Below are 24,151 nucleotides of genomic sequence, written 5' to 3'. Positions count from 1 at the left end.
ACTCTTGGAAGGCTATCGTCCCAATGACAGATAATGCAAATATTGTCCAGAACATGGAGAAAAATTGAAGGCATCATTTATTATTGGTGGGAATGTAAAATGGTGCAGCCACTTTAGAAAACAGTATAGTAGTTCATCAAATTGTTCAATATAGAGTTACCACTTGACTTAACACTTTCACTCTTCAGTTCTGTTCACTTTAGTCACTCAGTCTCGTCCAACTCTTTGCGACCCCATAGACTGCAGCTTGCCAGGCTTCCCTGTCCTTCACCGACTCCTGGAGCTTGCTCAAACTCGCCCATTGAGTCGGTGATGCCATCCAACCATCTCATCCTCTGTTGTCCCCTTCTCCTCCTGCCTTCAGTCTTTCCCAGCATCATCACGGTCTTCTCTAATGAGTCAGCTCTTCACATCAGGTGGCCAAAGTATTGGGAGCTTCAGCTTCAGCATCAGTCCTTCCAATGAATATTCAGGGTTGATTTCCTTCAGGATTGACTGATTTGATCTCCTTGCAGTCCAAGGGACTCTCAAGAGGATCCTTCTCCAAGGATCTTCACCTAGGGTTAAGTGTGTGTATAAGTAAAATAAAAACATGCCAACATAAACACTCATTCAAGAATTTTCATAGTGGCATTTATAACAGCCAAAAAGTAGAAGCATGCTAAATGTCCGATATTGGATGAACAGATAAATATGTGACATATCCATGCAATGTAATATTATTTGACAATAGAAAGAAATGAAGTGCTGACATGTGGTACAACATTGATGAACTTTGAAAACATTATTCTAGGTGAACACAAAAGACCACATATTGTATGTTTCCATTTATACAGAAAGTCCAGAACGGGCAATTCTATAGAGATAAAAAGTAGATTAATCATTGCCTATGGCTGAGGGGGAATGGGACTGGGGAGAAATGAAGAAATACTGCTAGTGGATATGGGGTTTCTTTCTAGCATGATGAAACTGTCCCAAAATTAGATGGTGGTGATGGTTGCCCAACTCTGTGAATATTATTAAAAAACAATGCATTGTGCAGTTTTAAATGGGTGACTTTTATTGTGTGTGAAATATATCTTGATGAGGATGTTAAAAAAAAAAGTAAGCCAGTGCCTCACATATGGTAAGCATTTACTAAATGTAAGCTCTGACATTAAAACTTTATTACACACACACACACAAAAAATAAAAATAAAAAATAAAACGTGTGTCAAGCACACTTCTTCGGACAGTTTGCCACCTCTCTATAGTGGTGAGGTTGAGGCATGTGTCCAAATGATGGGAGGTCTGAGAACATGGGAAAGGGAGGCAGAAAGAGGACTTCTGGCAAAGAAGCTAGTTTGGGGCAGGGGAAGGAACGGGAATTCTTTGTGGGGCAGGTTGACTGTTCAAGGGGAAATGTCTACTGATGATTAATCAAAAAGAAATGAAGTTTATCCCCACAACAGGAGAACTTTGGACAAACAAATGCAAAATCTTTCTACTGTGATAAGCAACTGACAGTTTCCCTTCCTAACAAGTTTGAGAGCTGGTGAACTGATTGAATTATTATAACATCCTATATAGTGAAGGGGGACTTCGGAGAACAATGTTTAAGTAATTAAAAGAGTGATATGGTTATTATAAAAGGTCTCTTACAGGTGCCATTGGAAGCAGTATCCTTCACAGCTCCCATCTCTCAGCGTCATCCTCATATTCATGGATGAAGCTCTGTCTGTCATCCAGCGAGCCATCACCAGCATCATCCAGCGGACCCCCCCTCGACTGTTGAAGGAGATCATCTTAGTGGATGATTTTAGCTCACATGGTGAGCAACTTGATCAAGCAATAGTATAAAAAATGACTGTATATGGATTGTGCTAGGATAAAGGGGTTTTAGCTTAGCTTCCCAGGTGGCACTGTGGTAAAGAATCTGCCTGCCCACTCAGGAGATGCAGGAGATGCCCATGCAGGAGATGCAGGTTCTATCCCTGAGTCAGGAAGTTCCCCTGGAGGAGGGCATGGCAACCCACTCCAGTATTCTTGCCTGGAGAATCCCATGGACAGAGGAGCCTGGGGGATAACAGTCCATAGGGTTGCAAAGAGTCAGACACAACTGAGCATGCACACACCTACACACACACACACACACACATGAGGACAGAAAGTTGGATTTCTCATGGAGGGAAAAGAGAGGGACTGTTTATTGACTGTGCTGGGCACATTAATCTTCCCATAGTTGAGATAGGGGATGATCCTCTTGGTCACACAGAAGAAGAAACTAAGAGAGGTCACACAATGTGCTCCAATCACGTGGTGAATCTGCAGTCAGTCGGGCCCATGCACCATGAGGGAGACAGCAGGGAGAGAGGCGGGTCCAAAGGAAAACCCCAGATACCAGGAAGAGATTCAGAATCATCCCCTAGGAGGAAACCCCAATCTTCCTGGGTATTTAAGCCTGGAGAGAAGGAAGCTCTGGGTGCTGAGACTCTCCACAGTGGCTGGGTCTCTTGCTCAGGCCCTGCCCTCTCCCCCAACCTGGTCCAGTCCCCCCTGAGATGACACAGGAAGTGGAAGGCAGTGCACTTGAGTCTTCACTTTATAGAATCTCAGTTCCTCCCTTACAAGCTCTATCTCTTGAGTGACTTACTTCTCCACTAGTTTCCTTATCTGCAAAGCACGGATGTTGAGAATAATCATGATCTCATGGACTAGAGTGAGAATTAAAGAGGTAGTAATAGCAGTTAACATCATTTATTCTAAATACCTTATGTTCGTTAACTATTTGAAGCCAAAGAAAGTTCTAGGCTGTTCCAGACCCTATGTATAACACAACCTGCCCACTTGGGTCAGGAACCCATTTGTGTCTTCCAAGGGGATAATTTGTTTGGGAAGGCATGGCAGAGGGAACTGTTGGTCATTCTTTGACTGGTGTCATTAGGGCAGCAATCACCTTCTCTCTCAGTAACCATGGAAACAGCAGCCAGTTTGAGCCTGCACTGAATTATGTATTGTGTTAAAATCTTTTTTGTGTGTGTTAAATTGAGGAAAATGAAGTCTCTACCACATCAGCCACAGGAGAAGCTCATGTGACTTTAAGTGATGGCGATTCTCTCAGTTACTTCACGTCTCCAGTGTCGCCATCTGTAAAATAATAGTGCTTCCTCACAGGGCTGTTTGGGAATTAACACACGTAGAGTCCTCAGCCCAGGGCTTGTCCCTAGTAAATGTTAGCTAGCGTAATTCTCCTTGTCCTCACCATCAATAGTAGTAAGATTGAAATGTTACACATTGACATGAGAGGTGTACCCACTTCCTTTGTCCCCTCTAGATATGAAGCTTAATTTGCATCAAGTTAAATATTTCAAAGGTCAATGGATTTAATCCAAGCTTTTCAAAAATGATAGGAATACATAGACATATTTTTTAAAACAGAGGAGAGAGAGAAGAAGAAACTGTGAACAGTGTGGAATAGTGAATCTTGTTTGTATATTTTGGAGATTGTTGTTCAATCATTCAGTTGTGTCTGACTCTTTGTGACCCCATGGATTGCAGCACACCAGGCTTCCCTGTCCATCACCATCTCCTGGAGCTTGCTCAAACTTTTGTCCATTGAGTTGGTGATGCCATCCAACCATCTCTTCCTCTGTCATCCCCTTCTTTTCCTGTGTTCAATCTTTCCTAGCATCAGAGTCTTTTCCAATGAGTTGGATCTTCACATCAGGTGCCCAAAATACTGTAGCTTCAGCCTCAGCATCAGTCCCTCCAGTAAATATTCAGGACTGATTTCCTTTAGGGTTGACTGGTTTGATCTCCTTGCAGTCCAAGGGACTCTCAAGAGTCTTCTCCATCACTACTGTTCAAAAGCACCAATTCTTTGGCACTCAGCCTTCTTTATTTGGGGGATAAACTTATTAGATAGAAGCTGAAAAGTAGATTCATCTGGGCATTCCATCCCAGTTGAGCCTCAGCAGGTCAAATAGGAATATCTAAAAGAAGATGAAACAATTTCAGTTGTTTATGTGCCCTCTTTAAAATCTTGAGAGTTTAGCGGTGAAGACGATGCTCCAGGCTGTATCTGCAATGTCTGTCCATCAGCAACCCTACGTTAGTTAGGTCAGGTGTGTCCCATTCATTAAAAAAAAAACTTTTATTGGAGTATAATTGCTCTACAATGTTGTGTTGGTTTCTACTGTACAGCAACATAAATCAGCTCTATCCCCTCTTTTTTGAATTTCATTCCCATGTAAGTCACCGCAGAGCACTGAGTTCCCTGACCCAGGGATCAAACTCCTGTCTGCTGCATTGCAGGCAGATTCCTTACTGTCTGAGCCACCAGGGAAGCCCCAGGTTCTCACTAGTTATCCATTTTACACATAGTGTCATAGTGCATATATGTCGATCCCAGTCTCCCAGTCCGTCTCACCCACACTTTCTCTTCTCGGTGTCCATGTTTGTTCTCTATCTGTGTCTCTATTTCTATTTTGCAAATAAGATCATCTATATCATTTTTCTAGATTCCACATTATGTGTTAATATGATATTTATTTTTCTCTTTCTGACTTACTTCATTCTGTGTAACAGTCTCTAGGTGCATCCATGTCTCTGCAAATGACACAACTTCATTCTTTTTTATGGCTGAGTAATATTCCATTGTATATATGTACCACATCTTCTTTATCCATTCCTGTTGATGGACGTTTAGGTCACTTGCACATTCTGGCTATTGTAAATAGTGCTTCAGTGAACATTGGAGTGTATGTGTCTTTTCAAATTATGGTGTTCTCTGATCCCATTCATTCTTATAGTAATTTCTCAATATACTTAAAGTACCTGTAACAGTGCCCAACACAGCAGTTTTACTGTGCTAAGACAGTTTAACCTCAAGAGAAAGATTAGGAATGGGAACATTAATTCTGAGGATGGAAGGCAGAGGAGAAGTTGGTGTAGAGGAAAGACTATTTTCTCAGTCAAGGCTGTAGAACTGCCCACCCTATGCTGGAGGTAGTCCAACCATTACAGTATCCTAGTATAAAATTTCTGCACCGTGTTGATTATTGCACTCAGAATTTCTACAGGTGTGCCTTTGGTTGGCAGGAGAATTAAAGGCAGACTTGGATGAGAAGATTAAGCTTTACAACCAGAAGTGTCCAGGACTCCTGAAGATAGTACGACACACGGAGAGAAGAGGTCTGGCTGCAGCTCGCAACACCGGCAGGGAGGCGGCCACGGCTGATGTGGTTGCCATCTTGGACGCTCACATTGAAGTGAATGTTGGGTGGTAAGGCTCCAGGGGCTCCATGTGGGGAAGCGGAGAGAGGAGAAATTGTAAATACAATGAGTAGAGACGGGATATTGTGGAAGTAGGGAAAGTCAGAACTTAAGAAAAGGGAAGCTCCAAAAACAGGATGTTTCTATTCAAGGACTTTGGTTGCCTACAAGAAGTAGTCTAGAGAAAAAACAATAGGCTTGGAGTATTGACAACTGAATACAAACCCTGACTATGCCAGATATTTTGTGACTTTGAATGAGTCACAACTTAGGGCTTCCCTGGTGGCTCAGCGGTAAAGAATCTGCCTGCCAATGCTGGAGATGCAGGTTCGGTCCCTGGCTTGGGAAGATATCCTGGAGTAGGAGATGGCAACACACTCCAGTATTCTTGCCTGGATCCCCAAGGACAGAGGAGCCTTGTAGGTTACAGTCCATGGGGTTGCAAAAGAGTCGGACACAACTTAGCAACTAACAAATTACTTTATCTGTAAAATGAAGAGACTCCGTTCAGTTCAGTCGCTCAGTCATGTCCAACTCTTTGTGACCCCATGGACTGCAGCATGCCAGGCTTTCCTGTCCATCACCAACTTCCAGAGCTTGCTGAAACTCATGTCCATTGAGTCAGTGATGCCATCCAACCATCTCATCCTCTGTTGTCCCCTTCTCCTCCTGCCTTCAGTCTTTCCCAGCATCAGGGTCTTTTCCAATGAGTCAGTTCTTCACATCAGGTGGCCAAAGTATTGGAACTTCAGCTTCAGCATCAGTCCTTCTAATGAGTATTCAGAATTGATTTCCTTTAGGATTGCCTGGTTTGATCTCCTTGCAGTCCAAGGGACTCTCAAAAGTCTTCTCCAGCATCACAGTTCAAAAGCATCAATTCTTCAGCACTCGGCTTTCTTTATGGTCCAACTCTCACATCCATGCATGAAGAGACTACCTTTTGGTAATTCTTAAGGTTTTCCCATGAAGTTACATGATACGAAGAGCTGTGTTACTCAAAGAATGTGGGGAATCGGATAGTAAAGAGATGTTATTTTGGAAGCAGGGAGACTCAAGAAGTAAGACAAATTCAGGCAGATACTGATAGCACTGCTCACAGTGGCTTGGGGTTGGTAACTGGGTACCTCAGTTTCAAATGTGCTCTTGACTGGGGTCAGCTGCCAGCAGCCCCAGCTATTTCTCAAACCTGCAGATTCTCGGGACTCTGGAGAGTTCTGCCTACTAGCCAGTGTGGCCTGAGTGAAGAAGGTGGTCAGGGTCAGGACAATGGGATGGGATGGAGCAGCTTTGTCTGCTCACTTTGACTATTATTCTCAAATCCCACCTGGGTCTGTTACACACCCTTCTTGCAGGGCTGAGCCCATCTTGGCTCGGATTCAGGAAGACCGCACCGTGATCGTATCTCCTGTGTTTGACAACATTCTTTTTGACACCTTTGAACTGATTAAATATGCACTGGCGGTTGACGGGTTTAACTGGGAACTCTGGTGCCGCTATGATGCACTGCCGAAAGCCTGGGTTGATCTCCACGATGTCACTGCTCCTGTGAGGTCAGTCTGCATGAGCTCAGGAAACTTGATTAGTCTGGGGGAAGTCAGGGATGGATGGTCTGGGCTTTGTTTGTCCTTCGTGGTAGTCTTAGGAGTGGGGTGAGAGGAGCAGAGGAGTTGGGGTGAAGGACAGGATATAGAGAAAAAAAGAAGCAGATCTCATAACCGACAAGGACCTATTGTAGAGCACAAGGAACTCTGCTTGATGTTATGTGGAAGCCTGGATGGGAGCGGAGTTTGGGGGAGAATGGGTACATGTCTATGTATGGCTGAGTCCCTTCACTGTTCACGGGAAGCTATCACAATGTTGTTAACTGGCTATACGCCAATACAAAATGAAAAGTTAAAAAAAGAGCTGATCCCAGAAAAGAAATCACAGATACTTTGGCTATTTAAGGAATTTTAAGCAAAATAAAGCAAAATGTATAATGTTTTAGAAAACATATCAGCCCCTTTAAGCATTTATCAGGCTATGAAGTAGGGATACCAAGATGGATTTCAATATAATCTGAGACAGGAAGGCTCCATGCACTTAGTTCAGTCTGAGGGTTTGGGGAAAGCCTTCAGGATAAGAAGAAGCTTTGGTAGAGAGAGTTCCAAAGGCTACATCATCGCTGAGCTTGCTACCTGTCACCTTCATCCTGATGTTCTGCGTCCAGGGTGAGTGACTCTCTCGCCATGTGCTCCACAGAAGTCCTTCCATCATGGGCATCCTGGCTGCCAACAGGCTCTTCTTGGAAGAAATTGGCTCTCTGGATGGTGGGATGCTGACCTATGGAGGAGAGAATGTGGAACTTAGCCTGAGGGTAGGTATGTTTCCATTCTCATTATGGGACAAAGCAGAAGGGTAAGGTAGAGGACCTCTGGAACCTTGGAACAAGGATGGATGCCACTGGCTCAAGAGGTGAACAAATTCTCATGTTTCCAGGTCACTAAGGAGAGGTTGTGGAACTTCTAGAGTGGAGCGTCTTGGTATAGGTCTGTATAGTCTGGGAGATATTGCTGGAAAGATGGTGTCCCTATTTTCTTGAGGACTTCAGGCATTTTCCAAACATCCCCTGACATACACCAACTTTGGGGTGGGTGGTTCTCTGCAAGACCAGTCAGAAACTGGAATGGGCAGAGAGACCAGAGGATAAAGATGTGTGGGCAGCCAATCTGTCCCCCTGTGGACAGTCAAGCAGCTGACAGGATAACATGAGTTCATGTCCATTTTCTTTCATGGTCTGTTCCCCAGTTTTGTTGTTTAGTCCCTAAGTCAGGTCCAACTCTTTTGCATCTCCATGGACTGTAGCAACTAAACACTTGAGTGGACTGTAGCCCTTCTGGATCTTTTGTCCATGGGATTTTTCCAGGCAAGAATCCTGGAATGTGTTGCCATTTTCTTCTCCAGGAGATCTTCCTGACCCAGGGATCGAACCCTCATCTCCTGCATTGCAGGCAATTCGTTTCCCATGAGCCACCAGGGAAGCTCCAGTTTATTTCCCTCCTAAGGATGACAGTGCAGGTCAAACGTGATAAATAACTTGAAATGATTTATAAACGTGTGAGAATTAGAATCCTTGTTTGATTTCTGTGACAGAGGCCAAAATAACAGAGATTTAAATGAGATATAAATTAATTCCTGTAACAATTTGAACATGAGCAGTCCAGGATTCAGATGACAGTTCCAGTCTTCCCTGGTGGCCCAGCGGTAAAGAATCTACCTACAACCCAGGAGACCGCCTACAACGCAGGAGACGTGGGTTTGATCCCTGGGTTGGGAAGATCCCTGGAGTAGGAAGTGGCAACCCGCTCCAGTATTCTTGCCTGGGAAATCCTAAGGACAGAGGAGCCTGGCTAGCTACAGTCCATGGGGTCACATGAGTTGGATATGACTTAGTGACTAAATTACCACCAGCAGGGTGTTGGGAACCAAGTCTCCTCCATCTTATTGTTCTGATACACTCAACACCACATCTGTATTCTCATCGGTATGAAGAGAACAGCTTCTCAGGTGGCTCAGTGATAAAGAACTTGCCTACCAAAGCAGGAGATGTAAGAGACGCAGATTTGATCCCTGGGTCAGGAAGATCCCCTGGAGGAGAGCATGGCAACCCACTCCACTCATTCCAGGCTCCTTTGTCCATGGCATTCTCCAGGCAAGAATACTAGAGTGAGTTGCCGTACCCTCTGAAGAGTCATTCTTCCCCTTTCTTGATAAAACAGTTTACCCGCATTCAGCTTCCGTGGTTTGTGCGTGTGGCCATTTGTCCTTTCAAACCTCTAAGCATTTGCTAGGATGTACATTTCTCTAGGAACAGACCTTGGAGAACATCAGAGCTGCATGTAATGTTTTATTCTGACACCTAGAGGCCACGGCAGTGATGGTGCACCTGGATGTGTATAAATACAGAAGAGTTTTGGTCTGATGGGAGAGAAAGTACACCCACTCTGGTTCAGCACCCTATGTATCCCTGGCACTGTGCCACAGCATCACAGAATCCTTCTGGCTTTGTCATTTCTTAGCTGGTAAGGTTGGGCCCATTACCTTAATAGGAATAATCATAATACCTACGTGGTGAGGGCTAACTTCCTGAAAAATGTCAGGATGGTTTGTGATGCAAAGTAAGCTACTATAATCAGAAACTTCCTGTTTCTTTTCGTGTGTTTCAGAGAAAGAGTGAGGGCGTGGAGGGTGGGTGTGTGGGGGGACATCTGGCAAGTGGGAATAAATTCAGACAGAAAAATCTGAAAGCTGTTGGTCTAGGATAACCCCTCCCAAGGTGTTTTAACTGAGCCACTGGACCTGTGATGTTCAGGGATTTGCAGACATGAGTGCGGCAGGTTGCTAACCGCTGCTGGAAGGGCTTCCCTGGAAGCTCAGACAGTAAAGAATCCTGCAATGCTGGAGACCTGTGCACAATCGCTGGATCGGGAAGATCCCCTAGAGGAGGGCATGGCAACCCACTCCAGTATTCTTGCCTGAATCCTCATGGACAGAGGTGCCTGGCAGTCTGCAGTCCATGGAGTCACCAAGAGCTGGACACGACTGAGCGACTAAGCATAGTAACTGGACCGGCTAGTGCTGGGGTCCAGCCCTGGCTGATCCAGGGTATTCGAAGGGGAGACGGCTTAGGTGACTATTTAAATATTCATCAAAGATATAAAGAGTAATAGAATAAGGATAGCTCAGTAGGAAAATTCAGTGGAGAAAAGAGGCTGAGTAGCTTGGTTTATGCGGGAGACCAATAAAACTTCAAGACAAGAAGTTTGCACCACTTACGTAGGCCGCAGGCGTCCTTCCGTTCTCCCGAAGGAGAGGAGACACTGAGGCCTCCCCGGTCGGATCTTAGAAGCCCAGGCATAATTAGTAAGCATGGAGGGCTCCGTGCTCCAGATGGAGACTCAGCCAGAGTGAGAGAGAGAGAGAGACATGGGGAGACCAGTCTTTCGAGGAACTGATCCCAATTCTTTATTTTCCAGAGTCTGTTTTTATACACTGAGATGTTATACAAAAGTCACGCGGGGACAGCAGTCCTGACTTTTATTAAAGTTAGGTGCTTCATACAAATGTATACAGAGGTCTTAGGGGTGTTACATCATCTTCTGGCCAGGGGGGCCTGCTGACAATTTATGACCCTCTCCTTGTGACAGTGGTCAGTCAACCAGAACACTTTTTTCTCCAAGGGGGATTATTCTTAAAACAGACGCCACCCAAATAAAGTTACATTCCTATAGGGTGAGGGTGTAATGGGTTTTAGTTAAGGAAAGAATTTACTTAGCCTAAGGTCTAACGTGATTAATATCAAAGGTTAATACTTATTTCTTCTATATATTCATTAATGTGTGTAAGGGCAGGGGATATGGAGACTTAGCAACAAACATTGGCTCAACAAATGAAAAACCCTTCACCAATACAATTTCTAATCAGCCCATTATACTTATACTAATAGTTTTCTAACTTTTCTAAGGAACCTGTTTTTAGAAGGTTTAAAGCATCTCAAGGTTGGGAGGCTGTGAGCAATCACATGTGGCCGGACAAGCCCGTCAGGCAGGCTACAGAACCTTCAGAGGAGTTTGTAGGTTGAAACACTCCCATCTTGCCCAGGAATTATTGTTAACTGGAGCTCTAAGTTAACTCCTTCTCCGAAAGAGGTGGTGGGAGACAGCCCCCTGTAAAATCAGAGGTGTAGGTGAGAGCACAAAGTAGTAAAGTAGGCAGGCTCTGGTTATGGGGGTAGATGCTCAAGGATTTCCAGGGGGACTCCTGAGGCTCGATCCCACCTTTGCGTATGTCGAGCCTCCTTCTCATGACCTTTGCCATGGGCGGAGTACCTCACTCTGGCCCCCAACAGGCTAGTGTTTCCCAGAAAATGCAGCTCACTTGGACATCCATGAAGAGAACACACTCATCATTAGATGTATCTTCTACAGGGATGAAGTAGTAAATCTACATCTACTAGTTCTATCATCTACTGGGACAAAGGCAGTATTTTTAAATATTTTAAGCCACATATTAGAATGTATGGACTGACAAGTATGTATGTTTCCATCAGGATAAGAAGAAATAATGTTAACGACTAGATCATAAGTCAGGGTATCTCTTGGTCAAGAATTACCTGTATTACTTATCAATTGCAGTGTAACAAAATTATCACAAACTTAGTGGCTCAAAGCAAGATCCATTGATTATCTCACAGTTCCTGTGGGCCAGAGCCTACACCTGGTGGGATTTCTGGAGCTTCTGAACGATAAGGAGAGGAGCACTATTTTTTCAATGAATAGGTTGGGAGGCTCATAGAGACAGGTAGAAGGACTGAATTTACACTCTATTAAAAAAATTTTTTTTTAATGTGGACCATTTTCTGTCTTTATTGAACTTTTTACAATATTGCTTCTGGTTTATGTTCTGGATTTTTGGTTACCAGGCATGTGGGATCTTAGTTCCCCAACCAGGGATCAAACTCTCACCCCCTGCAGTGGAAGCGTGGAGTCTTAACCACTGGACTGCTGGGGAAGTCCCTACACTCTTTAAAAAGTGGTTCTGAAGAGTGGTGTCCCCGTCAACAGGCTGTGCTCTTACGTCTGTGTGTCCAGCTTGCCCGGGCGATTTTGTTTTTCCTTCCCTTGCAGGTGTGGCAATGTGGAGGTAAGATTGAAGTCTTGCCCTGCTCCCGAGTCGCCCACCTGGAGAGACACCACAAGCCCTACTCTTTAGACCTGAGAATTCCCTTGAAGCGGAACGCCCTGAGAGTGGCTGAAATCTGGATGGACGAGTACAAAGACATGGTCTACATGGCCTGGAACATACCTCTCCAGGTTCGTCCTGGATGGGACAGAAGCTGAGAAGGATGGAGGAGGAGGAAAGGGAGGTGGTCCTGGTGGGAATGGGAAGGGACAAGAGCCCAAGCTTAGGCTGCTCACGGCACGATGGGCCAATGAATCCAAGAGATGAGGCGTTGAGGCAAGGAATATGACTTTATTCACCAGAAGACGGCAAAGGAATGTCTCAAAGTAGCCATCTTATGCCGTCTGGATGTCCCGTTCTTTTATAGATCAGAGATGGAGGGGAGGAAGGTGAGGAAACAAAGTAAAGAGGCCATTAATCTTGCAAACATCTCCTAGGACTGCAAGCCTTAGGCAAGGAGTGTGTTAATTTCTTCCTTCCTGCCATCCACGGGTGGACAGGTTTCTCAACAGATGCACTTTAAGAGTCAGGCAGAGGGGCAGGATTCTCTGAGGTAGCCCATTAGGTGTGATTACAACAAGAGCAAGGGAAAGCAAGTCAAAGAAGCAGTTTCAGCCTGGAGTCAGAATTGGCTTCTCTCTGCAACAGGGCCACTCCAGCCCTAAAGACCTGAAGTCACGTCCTCCCTGTGAGGGCAATGGCATTCGCGTTTGTGTCCCAGGACTAAGTTTCTGGCATGCGTGGCTATCATCACGTAGCTCTGGCATAAGGTTTATTTTTTATTATTCTAAGTTTATCAATGAAGAGACGGACACACAGAGAATGGAAGGGGAAAAGCCGGTTAAAGTAAGAAGGTCCTAAGAGCAGAGATGGGATTCAAACCAAGGAAACTTCTAGATTCTGTGCTCTTCATCCATCATCTATACCAGGGGATTCCTCGTGGGGCAGGAGTGGACAAGGATTCACTGTCTTAAGAGAAAACGAACACGGCGGTGGGGTGAGGAATGGTGGTAGAAGGCCGTGTAATTCTACTGGACACACGTGAACAAGGAAAGCCTCCTTGGCTAAGGTCGCATGGTTGGCCTTAGTCCCTGAGGCTGATGTGACATGCTGTCTCTGTTCCTGAGCTGCGGCTCTGGGTTCAAGCATCCTTCCACTTTGATTCCCCACAGATACCACTTCTAGGACATCTCCTTTAACCTCCCAGTCTTGCGGCCAGCATGCTCCTTTTGGGAGCCTTTCCTGGCCATCATGAGAACCATTTTGTGCCTGATTGATGTGCATATCATCTCAAACAGGAGCAGTCTGCATCAGCTTGCTACTGATGAGACATAAACCTGGATACGCAAGCCTTGAAAGTGCCTCTGAGACCAGCAGAAATTCCTAGGGGTCAAGCTTCTTCCAATTTCCCTGGAAAACTATACATGAGAAAGGTTATCTTACAGGGAATCAGGAAAATACTTGCTTCCCTCCTGCACTATCTGTTTCCCTGATGCCTTAGTGGTAAAGAACTTGCTGGCTAATGCAGGAGACACAGGTTCGATTCCTGGGTCAGGAAGATTCCCTGGAGGAGGAAATGGCAACCCACTCCAGTATTCTTGCCTGGGAAATCCTATAGACAGAGGAGCCTGGCGGGCTACAGTCCATGGGGTTGCACAGAGTCAGACACATCTGAGCACACCCACATGGTGGAGTCCAGGGTGTTACAGAGTGCAACCATGTTCCATGTTTTCTTTGCAGAACTCTGGAATCGATTTTGGAGACATTTCTTCCAGAATGGCACTCCGGAAGAAACTGAAATGCAAAACTTTTGACTGGTATCTGAAAAATGTTTATCCTCTCCTGAAACCAGTCCGCAGTGTTGTGGCCTATGGAAGAGTACGTTTTATGAAACTGCATTGCAGGTTTTAAACATTTGCCTGTAAAAGATGAAGAGATCTGAGTCTCATGACTTTCCGAACAAGGGTTTTCAAAACCCATTCCCCCCATTCTCTTCCTACCCCCAACTCTCTCCTCCAACCCTCTTGGTTTTCTTTCCTCTCTCACTCTCCAGTCTCCTTTTCCTTCCCTCTGTCTCTGGTTCCTTAGCTTGTAAACATCAGCCCTTGCTCTGACCCTCACAGTTCCTCGATCCACCAGGGTGTGTGGCCTCACCCCTCTCAATGCGGGTATAAGAGCCCTTCCTTTACCTGTGCTATAACGGTCTGAGGAGTGGATGTTCCTGTTGTAGCTACGAGTTCTGGGAAACAAACTCACTCAGAAGGACAATGCAGATACTGGAGTGCAGTTTATTACACCGTGGGCCCAAGGCAGAGTCTCCTCTTAGCCAAGGACCCTGACCAGTTTTTGTGAAAACCTTACATACCCTAAGTGTACGTGCCCAAACCCCCCTCCCCAAATTCCCTGAAACTAGTCTGAACAAAGGAAAAGAAAGATACAATCAAAGTTAATCCGTGATCCGTATGCCTTAAGCCTAGGTAGCTAACAGTGGACAATTATCAATAAGCCTGTGGTCATACTCCAATAAGCATAATAGAATTTATGATTCTATTTGGTTACACAGATAATTAGGGTATTTTTTTTAGGCAATGGGGAGTCTAGGTACAAGCCGTGGGTCTCTTCCATCCGGGGGGTCTGGTTTTCCAGTTGGTATGTTGTTTCCATAGATACTGGGCATATAGCTCATATAAGTCCACAGTCTGGCCCAAGATGGAGTCCTGCTTTCAAGATGGAGCCTATTCTGTCTCTTTCCTGCTTCATTCCCAGGAAGCGCATCACAGCAGAGTTTCGCTTCGGCATTTGTCTAGTGCTTAGAAAGTGGCTGCCAGGATCTCAAACCCTTGCCCCTTTTGGGTACTCTTGGAGTACTGGCAAAGGTGCAGGGCCCTGGGAGGGTCGGGGAACCTCCTTCTCTGGCTCTTTCCAACCGTGTTGCTGTGTGCTTTGCTCCCTCAGATGAAAAACACGTTGGATGAACGCGTCTGCCTGGACCAGGGAGCTGTTCCAGGCAACACCCCCATCATGCATTACTGCCATCAATACAATTCTCAGGTATCGTCCTGCTCCGGCCCCCTGGTCAGTCTGTTGTAGCTCAGCCCCTGGCAGGTTTGGACTTGGTGTTAGGTGATGGGGAGACAGGAGCTGAGTGGCCTGGGTAGTGGGTCAAGGAGAAGCCCAAACTTGTGCTTGTAACTCAGCCCTTCCGAGCTCACCTGAGAGGTCATTCCATCTCAGGTACAGGAAAGGTGCTTAGAAAGACTGCACTCTCTATGGCAATACCTTCACTGAAAACAACCTCCAATCCCTTCCTTTCCTCCTCCTCCCCTGCCCTCTGCCATCCTCTTGCTGCCCCTTGTATGTCTTGGAAGGTGGACAGGTGATGCTCCCTGTGGCTTCTTCCACAGAGAAGGAAACAGAGGCTTAGGGAAGAGAGAAGCTGAATGGAAGCCCCTCCATGGGGTAGGAGAGATCGGGGACCACGTGGAGGGCGCACCCAGGGGACTTTTTCCAGCTCTCATGTTACTTTGCATGTTGCCCTCACGGGAACCTTTTGAGGTCTGCAGGGTAGATAACATTGGGAAAAAAAAAACAAAAAACCAGAGACACGAAAACAACCAGTTTGTCCAAGTTCACAGAGCAAGGTAGGGAGTGATTGAGCATTTGAAAGGTTTTCTGACAACAAGTCCTTAGCTGGGGTTTATAATGACAGCTTCTGAAGTTGAGTTGTGTTGCTTCTATTTTCCAAGATAAGCTCCCTCGTCCAGTAGGAAATGATTCTATTGGAGCCCTGTGGAAGGAATCAGGCTAGTGTCTTTTTGTCATGCCTGGTCTTCTTTCTCGAATCAGCTGGGGATGGGGAAGAGAACAGAGGAGACTCCTTGTTACCCAGGAATGCTCAAGGATTCCTCCATGGTGACTGGGTGTCTAAGGGACCCAAGGCAGTCTTTATGTCCTCTGTGAGGTCAAGGGCATCTTTGACTGAGTGTCCATGGCAGATCCCTTTGTTCTCCTGCAGAACGTCTACTATCACGTAACTGGGGAATTCTATGTGGGACCACTGATTGCACAGAGAGACGCTGATGATCGCTGTCTGACAGACCCCGGTAAAGGGGAGAAGCCCACTTTAGAGCCATGTTCCAAGGCAGTCAAAGACAGACTGAACATACATTGGGATTTTAAACCGGTGAGTCACATGTTTTTGTTTCTTTTTAAGATAAATATATTAATGTATAGTCTGAGAGCTGGACCATAAAGAAGGCTGAGCGCTGAAGAATAGATACTTTTGAATTGTGATGCTGGAGAAGATAGCATCACTGATTCAGTAAGCATGAATTTGAGCAAACTCTGGGAGATAGTGGAGGACAGAGGAGCCTGATGTATTTCATTCTGTAGTCGAAACAACAACAACAACAAGGACGAAAAACAATATAGTCTGAGAAGTTCAGGTTTGATCTGGTAGTGTTTTTGAAAGACTAGTTTTGTGGCAGTGTGTAGGGAAAAGCCTAGAAATTTTTCTAGTCTGAGCATGAAACACTGGGCATAAAATACTGAGTGTGTTGACCCAAGTGGCATGGCCAAGGTAAAAAATATTGGAATCTGTTGTAACTTAATTCAGAGTTTGCCTTCTAATCCTAATTCGGTCTTCTTTAGCTATTCTGCTATCCTTTTTTGAGACTCAGTTTCTTCATCTTGATGATAATTTCTACTTTACAAATCTGTGGAGATGACTTAATGAGATGATGTGTGTAAATCAATTATGGTTCGTGGCTCATATAGAGGGTTCAACAATATTAGCTTTTGTGATCATCAGAGAGTCTGGAGCATTGGGCTGAAAATCAACAGGAACTGAAGTAAAAGCTCTGATTTAACCTCATCGTCAGTTGACTAAGAACAGGGTAGAGGGAATGCTGCAGGAGTCACGTTGCAGTGGCTTGAGGGATGCGCCTGACCACGATCTATGTGTGAATCTACTATGTGGGGAGGCTACGTTCTTAAGCCACATTGACAGGAATGGGATGTCCTGAGGGAGGAGGGTAGGCAATGTTTTGCCGTGAGAGTATCTTTGAGCATCTTGGTGCTGTGTTAGGTTCACAGACATGGAGACATGAGACATGAGACAAGAGACAAGGACTTATCTAGCAATGAGTCTTAAAGCTAATAACCCCTTGAGGAATGCTATGGACTGTCTCCAGGAAAACATACATACATACCTAAAGCAGAGACATTACTTTGCCAACAAAGGTCCATATAGTCAAAGCTACGGTTTTTCCAGTAGTCATGTATGGATGTGAGAGTTGGACCATAAAGAAAGCTGAGCACCGAAGAATTGATGCTTTTGAAATGTGGTGTTGGAGAAGACTCTTGAGAGTCCCTTGGACTGCAAGGAGATCCAACCAGGCCATCCTAAAGGAAATTCTGAACGATGATGAAGCTGAAGCTCCAATACTTTGGCCACCTGATGTGAAGAGCTGATTCATTGGAAAAGACCCTGATGCTTTGAAAGATTGAAGGCAGGAGGAGAAGGGGAGCACAGAGGATGAGATGGATGGATGGCATCACCGATGTGATGGACACGAGTTTGAGCAAGCTCTGGAAATTGGTGATGGACAGGGAAGCCTGGTGTGTTGCAATCCATGGAGTCACAAAGAGTCGGACACAACTGAGCAACTCAACTGAACTGAACGTGCACAGTTTTTCAAGTATTTTGTTGAAGTCTTTTTTTTTTTGGTCTGAGTTCATTAGAGATAATGGTCTGTATCAGGGTGATTTTTGTTGTTGTTTGGTCACCAAGTCATGTTTGACTCTTTTGAGACCCCCATGGAATGTAGCCCGTCAGGCTTCTGTGTCCTTGGGATTTCCCAGGCAAGAATACCGGAGTGTGTTGCCATTTCCTCCTCTAAGGGATCTTCCAAATCCAGGGTTCAAATCCACACCTCTTGCATTGGCAGATGGTTTCTTACACACTGAGCCTCCAAGGAAGCTTATACATTGTAATAACCAAGATTTATTGAGTATATATTTAAGTACCAAACATTGGAATAAACACTACCTAATTTAATTCTTACCCAAATCTTATAAGAGATGTATTACCATTTGCTCAACTTTATCTGTGAAGTAACTAAAGCACAAAGAAGTCAAACAACATCCCCCAGGTCACACAGCGTATCCAGGATTCAAACACAGAATCATATCCATTGTTTTTGCCTCACTGCTTGGGAAGTTTGATTCTTAAAGGGAGAAAAATACTGAGTGTTGGTTGAAAAAGATGGTAGAATTAGGAGCTTTTTTTCCCTTCTCGAATATTAGAACATTTGGATATATTTAAAGTCAGTCGGAAAGGAATCTGCCAAGAGGGAGAAATAAGAGAAGGATGTTAGACAGGAAGGGTGTTTCTTCAGCATTAGGGATGGCTGGGCTCCGAGCACAGGGAGGCTGACAGCAGAGACAGAGACAGGGCAGTCCTCTGAGACCACCCCTGAGATTGCTCATGGCACTTGGGGTGGGGCTAGATTGGCTGGAAGCAAGGTCTTTTGACAAAGGAACAAATAAAGGCATTTAGTGAAGGTGGTTGAGGGGTAAAAGTGTGTTGAGGAGGCCTGGGCGAGGAGCCCGCAGGAGTCAGCCAAGCTCTGAGGCCAGGCTGCTACAGGCACTTCTGGGGACAGGCTACTCGGTTAATGGACCCTCTCCAGGAGCACTCTGTGGTCCAGGAATGGGGCCCAGAGAATGGAGCGATGGGAGTGATGGAGGCAGCTGAAGAACGGGAGGGCAGCCCTAAATGACCGATGCTGGATGGATACACCCAGGGAGGTGTGGAGGTGGCCGAGAGAGACCCAGGTGGCGAGGGAGCAGTCAGGTGAGACTGGGGGAGCAGGGTCATTGGGGGCAGCCTGTGGTTGGAAGAGATGAGAGGCACGAATGCGGGGGTCAGAGAGGGAGCAGAGATTTGGACGTTCAGTTCAGTCCAGTTCAGTCGCTCAGTCGTGTCCAACTCTTTGCGACCCCATGAATCGAAGCACGCCAGGCCTCCCTATTCATCACCAACTCCTGGAGTCCACTCAAACCCATGTCCATTGAGTCAGTGATGCCATCCAACCATCTTATCCTCTGCCGTCCCCTTCTCCTCCTGCCCTCAATCTTTCCCAGCATAAGGGTCTTTTCCAATGAGTCAGTTCTTGGCATCGTAGAGAGCAGCAACCCATTCCAGGATTCTTGCCTGGAGAATCCTATGGACAGAGGAGCCTAGCGGGCTATAGTCCATAGGGTTGCAAAGAGTCAGACACGACTGAACGACTGAACAGCAGCAGCTCTGCTTGGTGTCAAGGAAATACGTGGGGAGGGGTAGGTCATGGATGGGGAGCAGTGAACTTCTCACCAGACATCTGCCTGGATGCTGTGAACTCTGAGGCGATAGGGAACTGTTTGACCCAGGCACTGAGGCAGATTCCTGTAAAGCAGTGGAGAGTGGGGTGGGGAGTAGAAAAGCTAGGAGAGGGGGACAGGACCAGGACAGATGGCATGACCCTCAGTGTCAAGGTGAGCAGGTAAGGAGCAAAGAGGTTGGGGGTGATGAAGGTGGCACAAGGGGGCACAGAGTAGGACGCTGTCCCTCCCTCGGCCCCGTGAGGATGGGGAAAGGCAGAGATGAGCTAAGATCTGTTGCATGTCTAAGAACCGTTGCTCTGTCAGGCAGAGCTCAGTCAGTATCAGCCCTGGAATGGTCATCTGCCCACATCTCTCTCTCCATTAACGGAGCAAGCATTCAACCCAGACTCTTTGACTTTAAAGCCTTCAGTGTTTCCAGCAGTAAACCCTGGTGAAGCCCCCATAACAAGGGGGCAGAAACGGCCCCTCGGAGAAAGCCGGTGGAGAAAACAGGCTGAGATTCTTGAATGGGGCTTTTGCTCCTGTCCCACCAGAGAGCCTTGCTGGTGGGAGGGAGGGCCCGGATGAGTTTCATGAGCTCAGTGGTGAAGATGTAGAAAGGAGACCTAATAGAGGACCGTGGTTCTCCAGGCTGCAGGCTGCCTTGCCAGCTGTGCTGACCTGATGCTTCCAGCTCAGGAGGGGTGGAGGAGAACAGAGGAACCAGCCCAGCACTCTTCACTCCCGGGTCTGGGGTTAGCTCACTCTGAGGGGAGGAGAGAAGGTTCTGGGTGATCTAACTCTGTGCTCGGCTTCCTGTCTCCTCTGGATGACTTGCCGAGGACTGAGGGAGCCCTTGGACTTGTATCGGAGCATGGCAGGCAGACTGGGAGTAGGCGAAGGGATGTTCTTCCAGGGTGTGTTCATAATTTCACTCTTTCTCCTTCCATCCAGGGAAAAGCCGTTATCAACAGAATCACCAAGCGATGTCTGGAGATGAAGAAAGACATCTGGGGTGGCTACACGCTTGTTCTCCAGGCCTGCACCACACAAGTGTGGACAATCCAGTACGCTGTCCGAAACTGGGGGTCAGACTGAGGTCCAGTGATGCTCAGAGAGCCTGGGTTCTTGCCACAGCTCCCAATGCTGCTCAAAACAGAGAAGGGGGAGAGAAAGTGCGTGTGTGTGTGTGTTTACTGTAATTTCAGCTAGGCCTATCCTGAAAGGTGCAAATCGACCAGTAATTTTTTTTAAAAAAGCCCTCCATCCATCCAGCCCCACACCCCATAGCAGATTTCTTTGGATTACCCCGTCTCTGCCACAGGGGCTGAGGGTATGAGGGGACACATATAACTAGCCAGTCCCGCTCTGCTCAGTGCGTGAAAATAGTGGAAAAATATCGAAGCCCTTAAGGGTCTTTCTCTAAGGAGCTTATCACATTTAATAGGCTTGATTACCTGCTTCCTGCTACTATCCCTGAAAATTATGGAGAAAATGAGGCTTGAAACAGAGGAGCGTCACTTATTGGGACACAAAGAAGGGATTGTAGGTAAATAACTAAAACCAGGGGGTCCTTCCTGCTGCCCGTTGCATAAATCCTTTCCTATATGTGGTGAGTTAGGTGGATCCGTCTAGGGGTGTCAGCTTCCATGAGGACTTAGAAGCTGGTAGGAGTGGGCGTCAGGGTGGGAGAGGAAGCAGAACGTGTGTGTGCTGTGTTGCTGGGTTTGCCTTTTGAGGACATCCTTTCATCTTTTCACATCAGGGTTACTTGGGTGTGATTCTGGGAATCATCAGGCTTCCTTTAAGCATCAGGCAGACGAGACACTGATAATTTAGCACAGAATTAAGTCAGCTCAGGGTTTTTCAAGTAACTTTTTAGAAATGTACAAGTCATACATGTACAGCTTGATAAAATGTTTTCAGTGACCATACCCATATCAAGGACTAAAATGTTACCGCAATTAGAGAATTTACGATGAGAAATATGAAGAGGATACATGTTAAGCAAATGTATAACTTCCAGCTTCTGCCTAGCACTTTGAAAGGAAAATGCAATTCATAGCCAATCTTTTTCTTTTTTTTTTTTTTAAAGCATGTGCCCAATAGAAAAATGGGCAAAATTCACAATATTCTTAAAAGAAAAGCTGTTTAACCTCACGCATAGGGCAATGCAACTTAAAACTGTACTGAAATCATTTTTCACTTAATGGTGAAAATTTTAAAGTATAATGGCACATTCTGGTTAGCGGGACTGGAAAAGCAGGCAATCTCATGCTTTGATGGTAGGGATGAAAACTGGTACAACGCTTTTCGGGGGGCTTCCCTGGTGGCTCAGACGGTAAAGCGTCTGCCTGCAATGCAGGAGACCCGGGTTCGATTCCTGGGTCGGGAAGATCCCCTGGAGAAGGAAATGGAAATCCACTCCAGCACTCTTGCCTGGAAAATCCCATGGACAGAGGAGCCTGATAGGCTACAGTCCATGGGGTTGCAAAGAGTCAGACACGACTGAGTGAAGAAGCTTTGGCATTATCTAAAAATATTATATATGTATTTTCTATTTGTGCCACTAATTCCACCTCTAGAAATTCATAGCTCCAAAAACAAGAAAATATTTACATACAAAATAATTTCTTGCAGTGTTAATTGAAATCACAAAATGTTGGGAAAAAAACCCCATATACTCAAACATCGGAGAGTGGTCTACCCACTGGGGTGCAGCTATAAAAAAGTGTGAGGACCGGTTTTTGAATGGATAGTGATTTCCACTGCAAAAGGGGAAAAAGTGAAAGTGAAAGTCGCTCAGTCGTGTCCAACTCTTTGCAACCCCATGGACTATACAGTCCATGGAATTCAGCCTCTGAAGTTATGTGCCTTTTAGGCCAAGCTCCCCTGTCCTTCACTAACTCCCGGAGTTTGCTCAAACTCATGTCCATTGAGTTAATGGTGCCATCCAAACATTTCGTTCTCTGTTGCCCCCTTCTTCTCCTGCCCTCAGTCTTTTGCAGTATCAGGGCCTTGGTCTTCTTCCCAAAACACAGAGCCTGATTCTATAATCTTGAGGGAATATCACTTAAACCCAAGCCGAGGGACATTCTTCAAAATAAATGGTCTTTATATTTTGTGCGTCAGTCATAAAAAACAATGACTGACTGAGGAACTGCCCCAGAGTAAAGGAGATTAAAGAGACAGGACAGGCCTCTCTTGTTTGCACCTCTTGCTGCTCTTGGATTCTGACACTTTTCCAAAGAGAGACGGGCCTGAGACTGTGGTCAGGTGTCCGGGCCTGATGGTCCCTTTTCTCCAGGTCCCAGGTGTCATCCACAGCAGCCTTGAGCATCCAGTGGTCTTTAGGACAAGCACCTTCCTCATCTGTGCAAAACCTGAGATAAAGGGCCGAGGGCTGGATCATAACAAACTGAGATTCTAGCAGTTCCAAAGTTAATCTCCTCCACAGTCCCTTTATTTTCCTTGCAATCCATTTTTTACAATAGGAAATGTGCTTTTAGCTAATTTCCTAATTTTAAGGAAAATTGTAAAGTCCTTTACTTTAAAAAAATATATTTATCTTTGGTGTGCTGGGTCCTCCTGCTGCCTGTGGGCTTTGCTCTCTAACTGCTGTGGGTATACCTCTCGTTGCAGTAGCTTCTCTTGTTGCGGTTCGTGGTCTCCAGAGGGCAGGCTCAGTAGCTGTGGTGTACAGGCTTTGTTGCCCTGTGACATGTGGGATCTTCCCGACCCAGGGATTGAACTGGTGTTCCCTGCATTGCAAGGCAGATTCTTAACCATTAGACCACCAGGGAAGCCCCATAAAGTCCTTTTATAAAGATTAAGTGGAATAGAGTTAGGCCGGTAACGTCCTGGCAAAGACTGAAGGTGGGAGGAGAAGGGGACGACAGAGGATGAGATGGTTGGATGGCATCACTGACTCAATGGACATGAGTTTGAGTAAGCTCCGGAAGTCTGGCGGGCTCCCTGGGGTCACAAAGAGTCAGATACAACTGAGCAACTGAACTGAACTGAGTAACGTTCTGGTGAAAAATTATCACTAGAACTTGTGAATAAATCAACTTCTCTTGACTTTAAGTTGTTATAATTTAACAAACACGGTCCCCCCTAGCCCCCACAAACATTTTGACAAGTGTAGTTTCAAAGAGCAAACCTGTGTTAGGATTTCAAGTCTACTGTCCTTGAAACTATAAAAATCAAATCTCTCAATATTACCAGAAAGTTGTTTGGCCTTCCAAACAAAGAGCCTTAGGCAGAAACTCAGCTTTATGACAAGGAAGAAATAGGTGTAGTTTTCATTTTAATTGATATAAACCGTTGTGTCAGTATTTCCCTAATATTTTCCTTCTTTCTTTGACAAGTCATCACAGTTTAGTCAGGACATGTCTTTTCCAAGTACCTTGTCAGTCTTCTTCATTCTTTAAAGTTTCTTCACTGGCTACTAAATGAGGCTGGGGGCTGCTGTTTCCAATGTGTTTTCTATTGTTTAGTCGCTAAGTTGTGTCCGACTCTATGTGGCCCCATGAACTATAGCCCATCAGGCTCCTCTGTCCATGGGATTCTCCAGGCAAGAATACTGGAGTCGGTTGCCATTTCCTTCTCAGAGGATCTTCCTGACCCAGGGATTGAACCTGGGTCTCCTGCATTGGCAGGCAGATTCTTTACCACGGAGCCACCAGGAAAGCCAATATGTTTTCTAGCCAAGGCTAAATTGAAGAAGACAGGCTTATGGGCTCCTGTTTTCACAGGTGATTTGTCCTGAGGTTGGACTGCAGCCCCAAGTCCCAGTTCCTCCCCCACCCCA

General features: G+C 45.8%; 1 protein-coding gene across 1 annotated transcript in view; it reads left to right on the top strand.

The window, feature by feature from the left end:
• GALNT8 (polypeptide N-acetylgalactosaminyltransferase 8) overlaps positions 1 to 22,855 on the top strand; it is a gene marked incomplete at its 5' end in the record, with an annotated part of 40,413 nt that extends 17,558 nt beyond the window's left edge. The window contains 9 exons of the mRNA XM_061419089.1: positions 1,644 to 1,810; positions 5,080 to 5,263; positions 6,606 to 6,803; positions 7,495 to 7,609; positions 11,919 to 12,104; positions 13,714 to 13,851; positions 14,929 to 15,024; positions 15,989 to 16,156; positions 20,293 to 22,855. Coding sequence (XP_061275073.1) covers positions 1,644 to 1,810; positions 5,080 to 5,263; positions 6,606 to 6,803; positions 7,495 to 7,609; positions 11,919 to 12,104; positions 13,714 to 13,851; positions 14,929 to 15,024; positions 15,989 to 16,156; positions 20,293 to 20,436 — 1,396 coding nt within the window. The remainder of the gene's footprint in view (positions 1 to 1,643; positions 1,811 to 5,079; positions 5,264 to 6,605; positions 6,804 to 7,494; positions 7,610 to 11,918; positions 12,105 to 13,713; positions 13,852 to 14,928; positions 15,025 to 15,988; positions 16,157 to 20,292) is intronic.
• Between the last annotated feature and the right edge of the window lie 1,296 nt (positions 22,856 to 24,151).

Source organism: Bos javanicus, chromosome 5, assembly GCF_032452875.1.
Source record: "Bos javanicus breed banteng chromosome 5, ARS-OSU_banteng_1.0, whole genome shotgun sequence".
NCBI lineage: Eukaryota > Metazoa > Chordata > Mammalia > Artiodactyla > Bovidae > Bos > Bos javanicus.
The sequence above is the reverse complement of the archived record's forward strand: the minus strand, read 5'-3'. Positions and strand labels throughout refer to the sequence as shown.